This window comes from Anoplopoma fimbria, chromosome 23 (assembly GCF_027596085.1).
Source record: "Anoplopoma fimbria isolate UVic2021 breed Golden Eagle Sablefish chromosome 23, Afim_UVic_2022, whole genome shotgun sequence".
NCBI lineage: Eukaryota > Metazoa > Chordata > Actinopteri > Perciformes > Anoplopomatidae > Anoplopoma > Anoplopoma fimbria.
Genome location: NC_072471.1, coordinates 4956608 through 4969900, shown reverse-complemented (window position 1 = coordinate 4969900; position 13293 = coordinate 4956608). Strand labels below are relative to the sequence as shown.

The window sequence follows — 13293 nt, the reverse complement described above, 5'->3', positions numbered from 1 at the left end:
TATCTAGTATCTTGTGCTAGCCAAATGTGTAAAATGCAGAACACTTTTGAAGCACCAATTATAAGTACGCTTACACCCTGTTTTCTTCCTCTCTTTGACTAATTGGATTTTAAATTGATTTACTGATAAAAAACTAAAAGGCACAGGCTTTGGAAAATCTCAGTTTAGGCTAGAAGACAGAGAGATAGCAGGCCACGTGATGAAAACAGATGTGAACCGGTTGTACAAGTCACATACATGCAAATATTGGTGGATACATACATACATACAGCACAAACAGTCCCATATACAACACTCTGCATAAACATGTCAAATTTTCCATTCGGGTCAGTTTTTTTTGGTCTCTTTCGGATGATTACACAATAATTAGCTCCCCCGAGATCTATAACAACATACACAGAGATAACAGGGCCCCACAAGTTATGCTCTGCTAGTGTCAAACATTAATAATACTAGTCACAATACTAGTAAATGTGAAGGATTAAGAAAGCTGAAGAAAGAAAAGAAGTGCTATCTTGTAAGGTATATAGATAGTGTGACCGTGACTTAACTATGCATTAACTCTGTCCTTGGTGGGTAGCTCTGACACACTCGTACACACAAACAGACACAAACACACATATGTGACCCACATTCCTTCTCTCCAGGCATCTCAGCCTTAACAATGCAACAATATCAAGTTTGAGCTGATCTTTTTGATATTCAGAGGACAGACATATAAATCTTTAGTCCCTCAGTCTCCTCTCCCCTCCACTTGAGTATCTTGTTAGAATAACATTTTCATCTATACTGCTCCAAGAAGTGACACAAACTCCAGAAAGCAGAAGTATAAAAAATATAAATGACTTGTACAGCTTCCAAAGCATCAGCCATCCCCTTCTTAGCTGAGTGGATTATGACATTTTTTATATATTTACTACAGTTAAGCTTAAAAATACACCAGTGTAGAATCCTCTCATGCTCTGTGATCGTCCAGGAGTCTTGCTCAGTTATAGCGTGAAATGATTAACCAATGAATGAAAGGTCCGTAAGTGAATGACAGCAGTATGATGCTGGAAGCCCACAGGGTCAGTCTGCAGTGCTGCAAGGAGAAGGAACAACAGATGGATGATTTGTAAATTATAATGTAGTATAGTTTTATTCATATTCTGTGCAATGCTGTTTTGTGAAAAGCATTCTTGTGACCTGGCCAAGGTTTAAGATATTTATACAAAGAGTAAAAATGTGAAAACAGGCACCCTGCCCGCAGACCAAAGGCTTAAGCAATGCTTCTGTGCCAACACAAGGAACTCTTAGAATTCACACACACACTCTCCCACACTTATTTGTGCTGGAAAGAGGGTTGCTGAGTGGACGGATAGCATGCAGTTCATCCTCAAAGTGTTCTTCCAGATAGTTTGTTGTTCCCAATCAACCTTGAAATCACCTCACTGTTCTGAGAGCAAACACAATTGCAAGCTCTCTCTCTCTCACTCTCTCTCACACTCTCTCACACACACACACACACACACACACACACACACACACACACACACACACACACACACACACACACACACACACACACACTCTCTGTCTCTCTTCCCCTATCAGCATTGCCTTTATTTACTCTATAGATCGGTGAGAGGAGCTGTTAGAGAGAACACCAGGGGAAGAGGAGAAAGGCAATCAATAGTACAGGGGAGGAAATCAACAGGAGTGGATAGTGCACCTGTGTGTGTGTTTGTGTGTGTGTGTGTGTGTGTGTGTGTGTGTGTGTGTGTGTGTGTGTGTGTGTGTGTGTGTGTGTGTGTGTCTCTGTGTCAGCGTGCGTTTGTCTCTGATAGCAGCCATTGTCCTTGACAAACACTGACTATTCATTTAGAAAGGCACATGTCTTCATTTATAGACATATGCTTGTGTTCATCCGATAACCTGTCTCTCCTTTTTGTCCCCTATACATTTTTTTAAGCCCACAGTGAAACTTTGCATCAGAACCCCCCACTCCCCCACCCCCTGCAGTGAGCCCTGCCACTATTCGAGTAAACCTGAAGCCTCACCTGTCAACCAAACTGTCTTGGCCCATCAAACTTGTGCTCTGCTGAGATGCACGACTTATGCTAATGCCTGTCTAGCTTGGCAGGTGAAAGGAAAGTTTTCACTCATATAAGCTCCCCCCCCCCGCCCATTTCATCATTCCCCTTCTATCACCTCTTTCAACACTGACATTGGTTGTCCCTGTCAGCCACAGGAGAGTTTTATATAGGTTTCTTACAGAAGATTACCTGTAAGAGGGTATGTAAGAAGCATGCTGTAGGCCCATGCAATGTACCAAACATAAATACAAACATGTTTATGTTATGCATGTGCATTTTTTATTCTGTAAGAATTAAAACAAACTTGTGTCTATAAGAAAAAGTATGACACTAGTCTGATGTGGCATATTCCCTTTTCTGTGTGTTTTCCATCCACACTTAAACCCCTTCAAGTGAGGAAGGGGCACTTCTTCAATCGGCCAATATATGCCAAAAAATGTTTGCAGCCACGTTTCTGATATGTTACCTCCCCTAATGCCGGTCTGTCAGCTGTCAGTTATGTAAATGGTTAACTAAGCTGTCAACACGCCTGCCGTGCGTGACAGCCAGACAGATTGGAAAGCATATTTCGAGAAGTAGCATTGTCAAAAGAAATGTCATCATATTTGGCATGGATGTTGAGAATATCTCACATTACTATGTGATATCGGTGTCAATGTGGAAGAAGTGGTGCTAATGTTGCAGTATCTTCACATTAATAATGGATTTGACATATCTCAATCTCTGCTTTTTGGCTGCGATAGGGGTAATAATCACAGAGTGCTGAGACCGTTTTCTCTTTCACACTTTTTTCATGTTCTTTACTTCCTCCTACCCTCTTCTTCTCTTCACATATATGTGTTGATATATCATCAGTTCCAATGTGTGTTTAGGTGCAATGCACCCTTTTGTACATTTTTGCCTGTGGTTGAGTGTGCACAAATGTGATCTGTGTGTGTCAGATCCCAGTGAGTGTGTATTCAGAGGCATGTTTGCCAATAAACAGCATATCTGTCCTTCTTGCTCCTTTACTCACTTCCTCCAACACTTATAAACATCGATCCCCTCTTTCTGAAGTGGAATGGGGACTGCAAAGTCATCCATGCGCCTGGCCAGAAGCAAATGCCTTTTCCTAGTTCGTTAGAGAAGGTCCGTCTATACAATCAGTAGTAAACTTCTAGAGGTAAACTGTGATATACCTTTTTAAATCAGTTGACACAGAAAACCACTGTATTCTGCAAAATGTTATGAGTTTGAATCCTGATAATCCTGTACAGTCACATTTGACATGCCTGCTCCTTGCATTCATCTTTGGAGTGTACCAATGTGTGCGGATATCAAAATGAAAAAGAGAGCATCAAAAAAAGAAACCTTTTTATGAACCTTTTTTCTGGACTCACACAATCAGGTCCTGATAATTGGTCGTCAAACACATGTGAAAACTTATTAGGATGATACAAGAAGTCTTAAGTAAACACGGAAAATGGCTGGTAAAACTTGCAAGTCATGCTGCAAAGATTCTTGTCTTCTAAATCCTTTGTTTTCCCCAGACTTCTTCGGTGCTGTCAAATGAATAACCTTTTCACAGAAGAGAGACTGAAAAGCTAATTGGCAGATCCACTGTATGTTTTAATTCTCTCTCTCTCTCTCTCTCTCTCTCTCTCTCGCTCTTATTAATTCTTCCCCGCTGCTACCTGTCGCTGTATTCACAGTCATCCGTTTCCTCAGTGTGCTCATGTGGTATGCCACACTAATGCTAATTGAACTTCACTGGCTCAATTAGCATGCTACCAAGGACTCTTGTTTGGTTGTGGCGACCACTAGGCTCTCCCTGGAGATAGCAGTTAGTGCTGGGAAACACATTGCTGCCATAGAAAGGAATTGTTTACACCAAAAGAAAGTTTTTCTTCTAATGTTAGGGTGACATCTAACGTTAGGTCAGCTCTTTTGAGTAAAAACATTGGCTGTGAGCTCATATCGAAGGCCAATCTAGAAAGAAGCAAAATAGTTTGTTTCCGAAAGGAACAGCAATGAGAAAAGCTACTAATATCTAAAATCCAAACTTAACTTACTTTAAAATAAGATGCAACTATGACTACTATACACTGCTCAGCCCAATATCCCCAAGTGGAGGAACTGGATGTGTATTAAACAGTGCTAAAAATGACTTGGTCAACTTTGAAAGTTAAATTTATTCAAAGTTCTTTCTTTGATCTTGAGATCCTTGCATCCATGGCACTTGCTCTGATGCCTGTGCACAGGGGAGGATGGCCGTCCCCTGAGTATGGGTGACTGGTTTCACCCCCCCCCCCCCCCCCCTTACCTCCAGCCTCCACCTCTTGCTGCATGCTAAGGGAGGTTGAGGGAAGGGAACAAGGCCAAGAAGTGACAGGGGCATCAGGACGGAACGAAGGGCTGCACCTCCCAGTTTCCTCTCGACTGTCACCATCATAGTGTAAAGAAACACACACACACACACAAACACACACACACACACACCAATCTACCTAGCCCCAACAAACATTCTCAAGTACATACACAACAGCTGCACACCCACCTTTAAGTCCGGACCATTGCTCACTGTCACCTATTGTCACCCTACCACACACAGGGAAACAGACACTGGAAAATGGACATTCACACTCACAGTGGGGAAGGTGTCTTGCTTTCCTCCGGCAGAGCATGAACAGACACAGGTATTGACATGAGACAGAGAGGATGAATGAGAGATGGCTTGACAGTGGGAGGAAGTGTAGATATATGGAGATGTATTCCACTTAATGAGTCGGTGAGTGGGACAAGAGAGAAAGGGAGGTTACATAAATTCACATGAGAAATCTTCCAGTGAAGAGCGTAAATTAAACCCTCGAAGCAGGTACTCTACTTGAAGATATGAGGGTAAACACACACACACACACACACATAGGGTTCATCTTGACTATGACAGAGAGCACCTCTGGGACCGAGTACTTGTGCAGGTCACCTCACATGTCCCATCACATAGCTGGTGCTATGGCAACAGCGGCGTAGTGAGAATATAATCACCATGTTATATCTGCAGTAATCCCCACTGGATGTTCTATATTAATATCAGATTGCATTGTTATGGAGATTACCCACGCATGCCAAGAAAATATAATGTCATTATGAATCCATTATTATAAGTTTACTCATCAAACATAGTGTTCAGCACATGCACTCACAAAAGCTAGCATTCTGTGCATGGGACATGTCAATTCTGAAATATTTGTGTATGTTTAGAGTTGTCTCAGTTAGACAAGACACTGACAAGTGCTAATGTAAATGTATTCTGTCATTTTTAGAGCTGCATGTTAGAAACATGCATTGAATGAGGTAAGACTCAGAAAATACATAAGATACATCAGCACCAGGCCTTATAAACACTATACTTGAGAGATCTCTTTCTATTCTCTACCAAAGAAAATAAGAATAACAAACTGCCTCATGATGGTGAGGTAACACACCTTAACTCCACAAGTTGCATATTGATTGCCTGGATCAATAGTATAATATGCCGCCGTCTACAGCTGCACACATTCAAGATCATAACACAATATAGGGAAGATAAAAGCCAAGTGTACTCTTGAGACCTCCATTGAAAAGCCGCCCTCCAGTGCCCTGCACCGTCTCCCTCAAGAGCAGCTATGAAAACATCATCAAGCAGGAGATTTTGAATTTCTTGGTGTTTTTTTAATGAATGTGAGGTGATGATTCAGATTTTTATTGAATGAAGCGTATATTTTTGAGATAATATGTTCTTACAAGTGGTCTCCTAATTCCATACTTCCATTCTTGCATCTCAAGTTGCTAATTGGACTGCAAACAGCGAGCAGCGCATGAAAAAAAAACAAAGTCTTGGCCTGGATATCCTTTGGCTACACCTAAACCCAGAAATATAGCCAATCAAAAGTTTGCCCCCAGAGGTCATTGCTCTTAACATTAAAGCTATCACATTTTTTCATTTGTGTCAACTTTAAATACAAAGAATGAGCAACAGAACATTCATTTATTTCAAGGTAAATAAGGTTTTTTATGTAATTAAAATTAAAAAACTTTAATTAATTCAATTTTTGCCCTCTTTTTGATTGTCTAATTTGTATTTTCAGATAAAAGGATTTAATAAAACTAAGTTATTCAATAATTCAGGATCATAATTCATAAAAGCTAATTTTTAAAATTACATTTGCATGTCCCAACACTCTTTAACCTTCCTGCCCCTCACACACAAACACACACACACACACACACACACACACACACACACACACACACACACACACACACACACGCACACGCAAAAATACCTCTGAGCCAAACAAATAAAGTTGTTTAATAGAGAACCTGGCCTAATGGCATCTTCAGGGTCACCAGTGGCATCACATATGCTAGATAAACAGCCTAATAAGACTGCCACCCCACCCCAACGTTAGAAAGTTCTGCCGGGGGATTGTTTGTTGTGTGTGTGTGTGTGTGTGTGTGTGTGTGTGTGTGTGTGTGTGTGTGTGTGTGTGTGTGTGTGTGTGTGTGTGTGTGTGTGTGTGTGTGTGTGTGTGTGTGTATTTGTGTGTGGGTGTGAGAGAGAGATGGAGGAAGTTGGTGGGAATGCTTTTGACAGCTGCTAAAATGTGTGTTGGAGTGTGAGGCACCAAAATCCAAGGCAGAGAGAAACAGCTGTTACTTGTTTGCCCATAGGGCCAGATAGATTCTGCCGATCATCCTCTATTTAAATGTGTTTATGTGTTCAGGCTCTCTCACTGTGCATGCATATATATTTTTATTCATTTATATACATATATACGATTACAGAATTTTATCCCATATAGGTTTGTACCTGCAAACTCTCAGCAGCGGTGTAATTTTCCGCTCAGCCGGTGTTCTTATATTGGTACTATGAAAAGGGGATGGCTCAAAGACTTCTACTTGGGGGTGGCCACTTTGCAATTTCTATGTTTTTAGGTATGGGCTTGTGAGAGACGCACATGTGGTGTGGGTTAATTTGTTCACGCCTGTGTGTGTATGTGTGTGCGTGTTTGTGTTCATTTGTGTGTGTTTGTAACGGGAGTAACAAGGTTCATGGCCAGTGGGCCAGGTAATGACTCTCCCACCGGCCCCTCCATGCGGATTTGTGCTCTGTGGGTCACCTCTCTTAATGATAGCACAAGGAGGCACACTGACTGTTTGTGTTGTGTGTGTGTGTGTGTGTGTGTGTGTGTGTGTGTGTGTGTGTGTGTGTGTGTGTGTGTGTGTGTGTGTGTGTGTGTGTGTGTGTGTGTGTGTGTGTGGTGTGGTCCGGTCACATGTACTGTTGGAGTGAGAAATGTAGCCAGGCTGAATGTAGATGTGTGTGATTTGACTGAATCTCTAGCAGAGCAACATACAGCCTCAGGCTATTAGTATGTATAGGATTCCATATAGTGTCTGGTGATGCATGGGCAGTGTGGTAATTGGGTTTTAAGTTGGACTACAGAGGGCCTTTCTGGTGTGCATTTATTTACCATAAACAGCACTGTAGAGGCAGAAACCCAGGTGTGTAGTTTACAACAAATACTTCAAGAAAAGTCTTGTAATTCCACTGCAGGAAGGTTTTATTTTTATCTGTTTGTGTAAAAGAATATGCAACCATGTATGAAATGTGAGTGTATATATAAATGTATATACTTGTTGACCACTTATGTGTCTGATGCTTGTCTATACTTATGTGTGTGTTCATGTGTGTGTGTGTGTGTGTGTGTGTGTGTGTGTGTGTGTGTGTGTGTGTGTGTGTGTGTGTGTGTGTGTGTGTGTGTGTGTGTGTGTGTGTGTGTTTGTGTGTGTATTTTCACGTTTTGATAGAGCTGAGAATTGTGGGACTTTGGCTTTGGGAGAATTTAATAGCTTTCATTTCCCAGCCTGTTTGACCTTCTCCATGCCTCACATTAGATATGCATTACACCTGAAGTCTCACAGTCTGGCCAAATACATCTGCACCCTCTCTTTAGTATATTCTTTCCCTCTATGTCCCCTGAGCCCTGCAGCATGCGCCCCACAGATACTGGTCTAGTTTTAACCACAAGAATTTCACCTTCAGAATACCAAAGAATACTGTCGGTATTTGATACGGACTTCAGCCATAGTGTATATTTTGTATTACCATGGCATTTTGATGTATTGAGCAGTAAAGGTCATAGGTCTTTATAAAGTTTCTCCATTTTTAATTTTTACATTGTATTTTAGGTCCATTTTATATAGTTGTTTATCATCTGCACATTTCAAACCCAAACTATGAATCAAAGAATTAATAGTTGTCAGTAATGTTCCTTTTTTAGGTGAAAAGATACTATTTGACAGTAATAATATGCATGTTACAGATCTTCCAGTAAATAAGGCCTGTTTGTATTCATTACTTACTGGTGATTTTATATATATTTTTGTCTGTGTGCACAAAACTGCACAGAATAGTATGATCATCTTGTATTGTAGTCAATGAAATCATCGAAAGGGCTAAGTTATAAATGTTGTGCAATTAAATATATTTTTTCCACGAGAGCAGCTAGTTGTGAATGACGGTGAAAGCCTCATCAGCAACAATTGCAGAGGCTAAAAGTTCTTCTATTCCTCAGCCTTCTGTCTCACTCTAATTGTGTAACCTTATCAAAGGCTGGGAGAAACAAGAGTACAGATTAGTTTCCATTCAGGGCCAATCTAATCCTTTCAACTCGCTCTCATAATGTGTCATTGCCAGTCACTCAAACAGCTCGGCACAACAGCTGTGTTTACTAACCAAATGAATAGATGTTGGACATCTAATTCTCCACAAAAAAAAAAAAAAAGATAGCCCCAGTCGGGCTTTTTATGACTGTTATTTGAATCTAAATCGCTTTGATTTCTAGGCTCCTCTAAATAGTCTATTCATTGCTGTTTACAAAGGGCGGGATTGTTTCATATTGGTACAAACGATGCAATCTTTTTTTTTCTTTCAAGGTCTGTCTGGATAGTAATTGAAAATAATTATCCCCTGTTTTGCTCTGATAATACCCAGCTCTTACATCAGCTAAACCATGTACGGCATTATCTTCAATATCCTTCCACTGAAGCTCCAAATTAGGCAGAGCAACTACATAAATACCCCTTCACACTGGTGTGGACATCTCGGTTAATCCAAATCAATATATGTAGATGTCTGACACACGCTGAGGGATTCAGTCAGGATAAAAGAACACTTCTTAAAGTAAAACACTCAGTACAGTTTTCTTCTGGTGTTTACAGCAGAATGAACATAAACTTATGGGTATGTCAGAAAAAGGAATTAAACTATTGTCGGATAATGAAGGAGTGGAGGTAGACGATGAAATAAAACCAGAAAGTCCAGTTGGAGGCTTCTCAAATACCAAAACACCACACAGGCAACCTTTGAGACAAATTGTATGATTGTATAACAATGTGTTGTCGGACAGCATTGCATTAAGCTGCAGAAAAAGTTGACTTTTTTTCCACTGGAATTCCCTGTGTTTTGTTAGTTTAGCCCACTCAGCCATTGCACTGATCTCATTGAATCGAATGAGAAAACCTTGCGTGATTTACAGCAGTGCCATTGTCTATTCCTTAGAGAAACAGAGTGAATTCAGAGAGTAGAAAAATGCCTCCCTCTTCCAGCTGAGTCCCTGCATGGTCCGTGTCTGGGCTGTGGAAGTTAATAAAACGACCTGTTGGCTGTTTCATCCTGCCCAGCAAGTCTGTGACCTTCTGACTCTGAGAAAGAGATGAAACTTACCGTCCCTGCAGGGCTGTATGCCATCTTCATAGATTAACAGAGGCCATCCAGGTACTTGCAATACATTTCACTGGCTTGCAAAACCACCTCAATATATATATGTCATTTTATAATTACAACTGTATTAAAGTCTGCTAAGGAAAATAAAATGTGGATATCAAAAGCTGGCTTTGCAAAATAAATCTATATGAGGTCATTATTTAGAAGATAATGGTATTTGATATTGGTGTCATAAACACAGGGAATGATGGATCAATCCATACCCCATTGGAACTCTGTTGGCTAATGGTACAAAATGCTAGCAATATGAAATGTAGTATTTTTTTGTATAATAAACTTGCCTATAAACATGCAGATTAATTTGTTTTTAGATGTATGTAGAATCTGGGATGGAACAGCTGACGGGTCAAACATAGACACACACTCAGGCGAATGAGGATTTAATAATTCCAGAAGGGGCTGCAATTACTGGTCTTTCCTTTAGATTGATGGTGTTTGTTGGAGTTGAAGATCCATGTTGTCCACTGCACATTTGCATAACAAGCTAAACAAATTGTCCCCTGTCCACGTTTTAGAGCAGATTGATATACCCTCTTTAATGATTGTGTATTAACAGGCCCCAGTCCAGATATGCCAGGTCTAGTTGTTGCACTCATCATCTCGCCCTGCCTCATTATTTTTCTCGTCGGCTTGTAACTGTATTGCAGATGATAAAACTTGTGGGCTGCAAATTTTCACCAAAGTAATTACTTGTCATAAACATTGTTCATGGGGACTGACACACATAAAAGCGAACCTAAAATTGTTATTTGCTGTGAGATTGACTTTAACAAGCCTTTAAAGGATGTGTTGTTCACTCTGATTCTTTCCCTGCATCATCATTCTTTAAGTCCTCATCCCTCAACTGTTATTTACAGCAGCTCGTGTCTCACATATGCGGTGTCATAAACCTGGGCCATACAGAGCAAAATCTCTCCCTTATTCACTCATTCACTACTCCCTATGATATGGACACACTTTCAAATTTTTACACATCTAAAAAATGCATTGCATTGTGGGATTGTTAGCAGAAGGTAGTGTACTGTAGTAGTGCTGAGGTAGTGCTGTGGATACTTCTTTTTCTGTTACATTGCAGAATTGTTGATGGCACTTTATAGTGGAAATAAAATAGAACCTTTCTCAACAGTGTGTTTTGTGGCTCACAGTGTAGCAGTTTATGAAGATATTGAGGAGAAAAGTATTGATCCATGTTTACTGTGTTTAAGAGAGAGAGAGCGAGAGAGAGGAAATGATGGAATAGCATAAACCCTTTTCCATCTATTTATTATTCGCTTGTAATGATTCAGTCACTCATACTGATGATTCACTTATAGATATTTTGCCAGTGAACATTAATAATTCATTACTCCTATTTTTTGCCATGAAATTTGAGTTGTTTTCTACTTAAACTAACGAAACAGTTACACTGTCAAGCAGCAAGCACAAAGAGAAACCTCAATATACTAATAGTCAAAAAAAACAAAAACACATACATGTCCTGCTTAGCTTCTGTCTACTGTCCATGGGTTTGAACAACAGACCTCTGGGTATGGAAGGAAGCAAACTTGTACATTTGTAGGTGAAAGTGTGCATTTGTGAGTTTCTGTGTGGGTTTGTTTGCCTGGGGGTACTTATAGAATGTGGTCTTATTAAATCAGTGCTGGAAAAGGAGGAACAGACAGGAGTGATAGAGAAGCACAAAGGAACCCGAAGCGATTAAACCGCTGCTCAAACCGGCTTAGCAGGGAAAGCTCTGCAGAAAGCCAACAATGGGTTCCTTACTTTAAATCTTGCTTCTTTCTTGCTTTCTTTTCTACTCTCTCTCTCTCTCTCTCTCTCTCTCTCTCTCTCTCCTGCACTATTTACCCCTCCTCCTCTTCTCTCCCTCTCTCCCTCTCTCAAACAGATTATTTCCTTTCTTTTTGTCTGTCCTCTTTGCGGCACGTTAGGCCGCTTAGCTTTACAATGCTCATGTCAGGTCAAAACCCACCCTCCCTCAATGTCTCCAATTCTGGATTAGCAGCGTCTCGCTGTATAAGGTATTACTGTATCTCAGACGTCAACCACCTCCAAGGTCTTTCTTTCATTCGTTCATTACAACCTCTTTCTTTCTTTTCATTCTTTTATTTCTCTAAAGGCGTTTTAGGACATTCTGTGGTATTTCCAGGTTGTTAATGCACAGAAAGTTCTGGTCTAAACCAATAGGGGATTAAACTTTATGAGGGGATTAGATGAGAACAAGAGGGTGTGGGTTTGTGGGAGCAGATGCAGAGAAGGTTGAGGTTATAACACAATTCAATCCGGTTGACTTCTCACAGATTGTCTCACTGGACATACACTTTTAAACAATTTATGGCTTTGTCAGTGTTTTGCCTTTCACTTCTGCTGTAATATTGAATTCATAAACGTTGTACTACCAAGTGTTTGGTGTGAATGAATTGCAGGTCTCGTACTCACCTCACTTACAAATCCATTCAGTTGTTCAAACTAAAGGGAGTTACCCTGCAATATGTCAAAGGATACGGTTTTGGAACAGGAGCCAGTAAAATCCTCTTACAACACAAAGGGTCCAGTCCTCCCAACTGCCCAACCACTGTCGGACTGGATTAGACCACCTGGTGTGGTATTAAGAGGCGAAGGAATCCATCCCTGCCCCCCCCCCACACACACCCCCACACCCAACATCCAGCTCTTCACCTGCACTTGGCATTGCCCATGAATGCCAGTCATTAAGACAGCATTACAAAGACGAGGCCTACCTCTTTCCCAACGGAGCGGCTCCGCTTCCACATATAGAGCAACCATTGTTTTAAATGCCGCTGCCCCCGCCCCTTTGAGACCTGGTCTCCATTCACTGGCCACTGTAGCTAGTACACTGCCAGAGAGGAAATATGATAAATGTGTCTTAACTCCATCCGTCAGGGAGCGGCGGGACATTCTCTTTTTCCCCCAGGTGTAAAGGAGTAAGACCTGGTCAGGTTACCACATCAATGTATGCGTGTGTGTGTGTGTGTGTGTGTGTGTGTGTGTGTGTGTGTGTGTGTGTGTGTGTGTGTGTGTGTGTGTGCATTTTTCATCCGTGAATAACACTCCCCCTCTTGTGTTTTTTTTCCAGGTGCACCAGGAAGGAGAAATGCGAGCGCTCATCAGAGCCCCGTCGCTTTGCATCGGACATCAAGCAGTGTGTGCGTCTCAGTGTCCACCCAAACAACATCTCAGTGTCCCAGTTTAGTGTCACGGTGAGTGGAAGGAAACACACTACTCCTCATCTACACTGAATGAGAAACAATGAATGCTGTGCACAGTGTTAGCCTTATCATACTTTTCCTCTCATGCAATTATATTTTCTTTTCCAATCCATCCTACACTACCAGAGCTGATTTGCTTTTTAGATGTACAGTTGTCACTACCTTATTGTATAATTGCGAT

The 13293-nt window shown here is 41.0% G+C and overlaps 1 protein-coding gene across 1 annotated transcript in view; it reads left to right on the top strand.

Moving 5' to 3' along the window:
• Window positions 1-13293, top strand: part of plxna4 (plexin A4) — a 194632-nt gene that overhangs the window by 120588 nt on the left and 60751 nt on the right. Inside the window, exon 5 of the mRNA XM_054624328.1 lies at window positions 12980-13103. Coding sequence (XP_054480303.1) covers window positions 12980-13103 — 124 coding nt within the window. The remainder of the gene's footprint in view (window positions 1-12979; window positions 13104-13293) is intronic.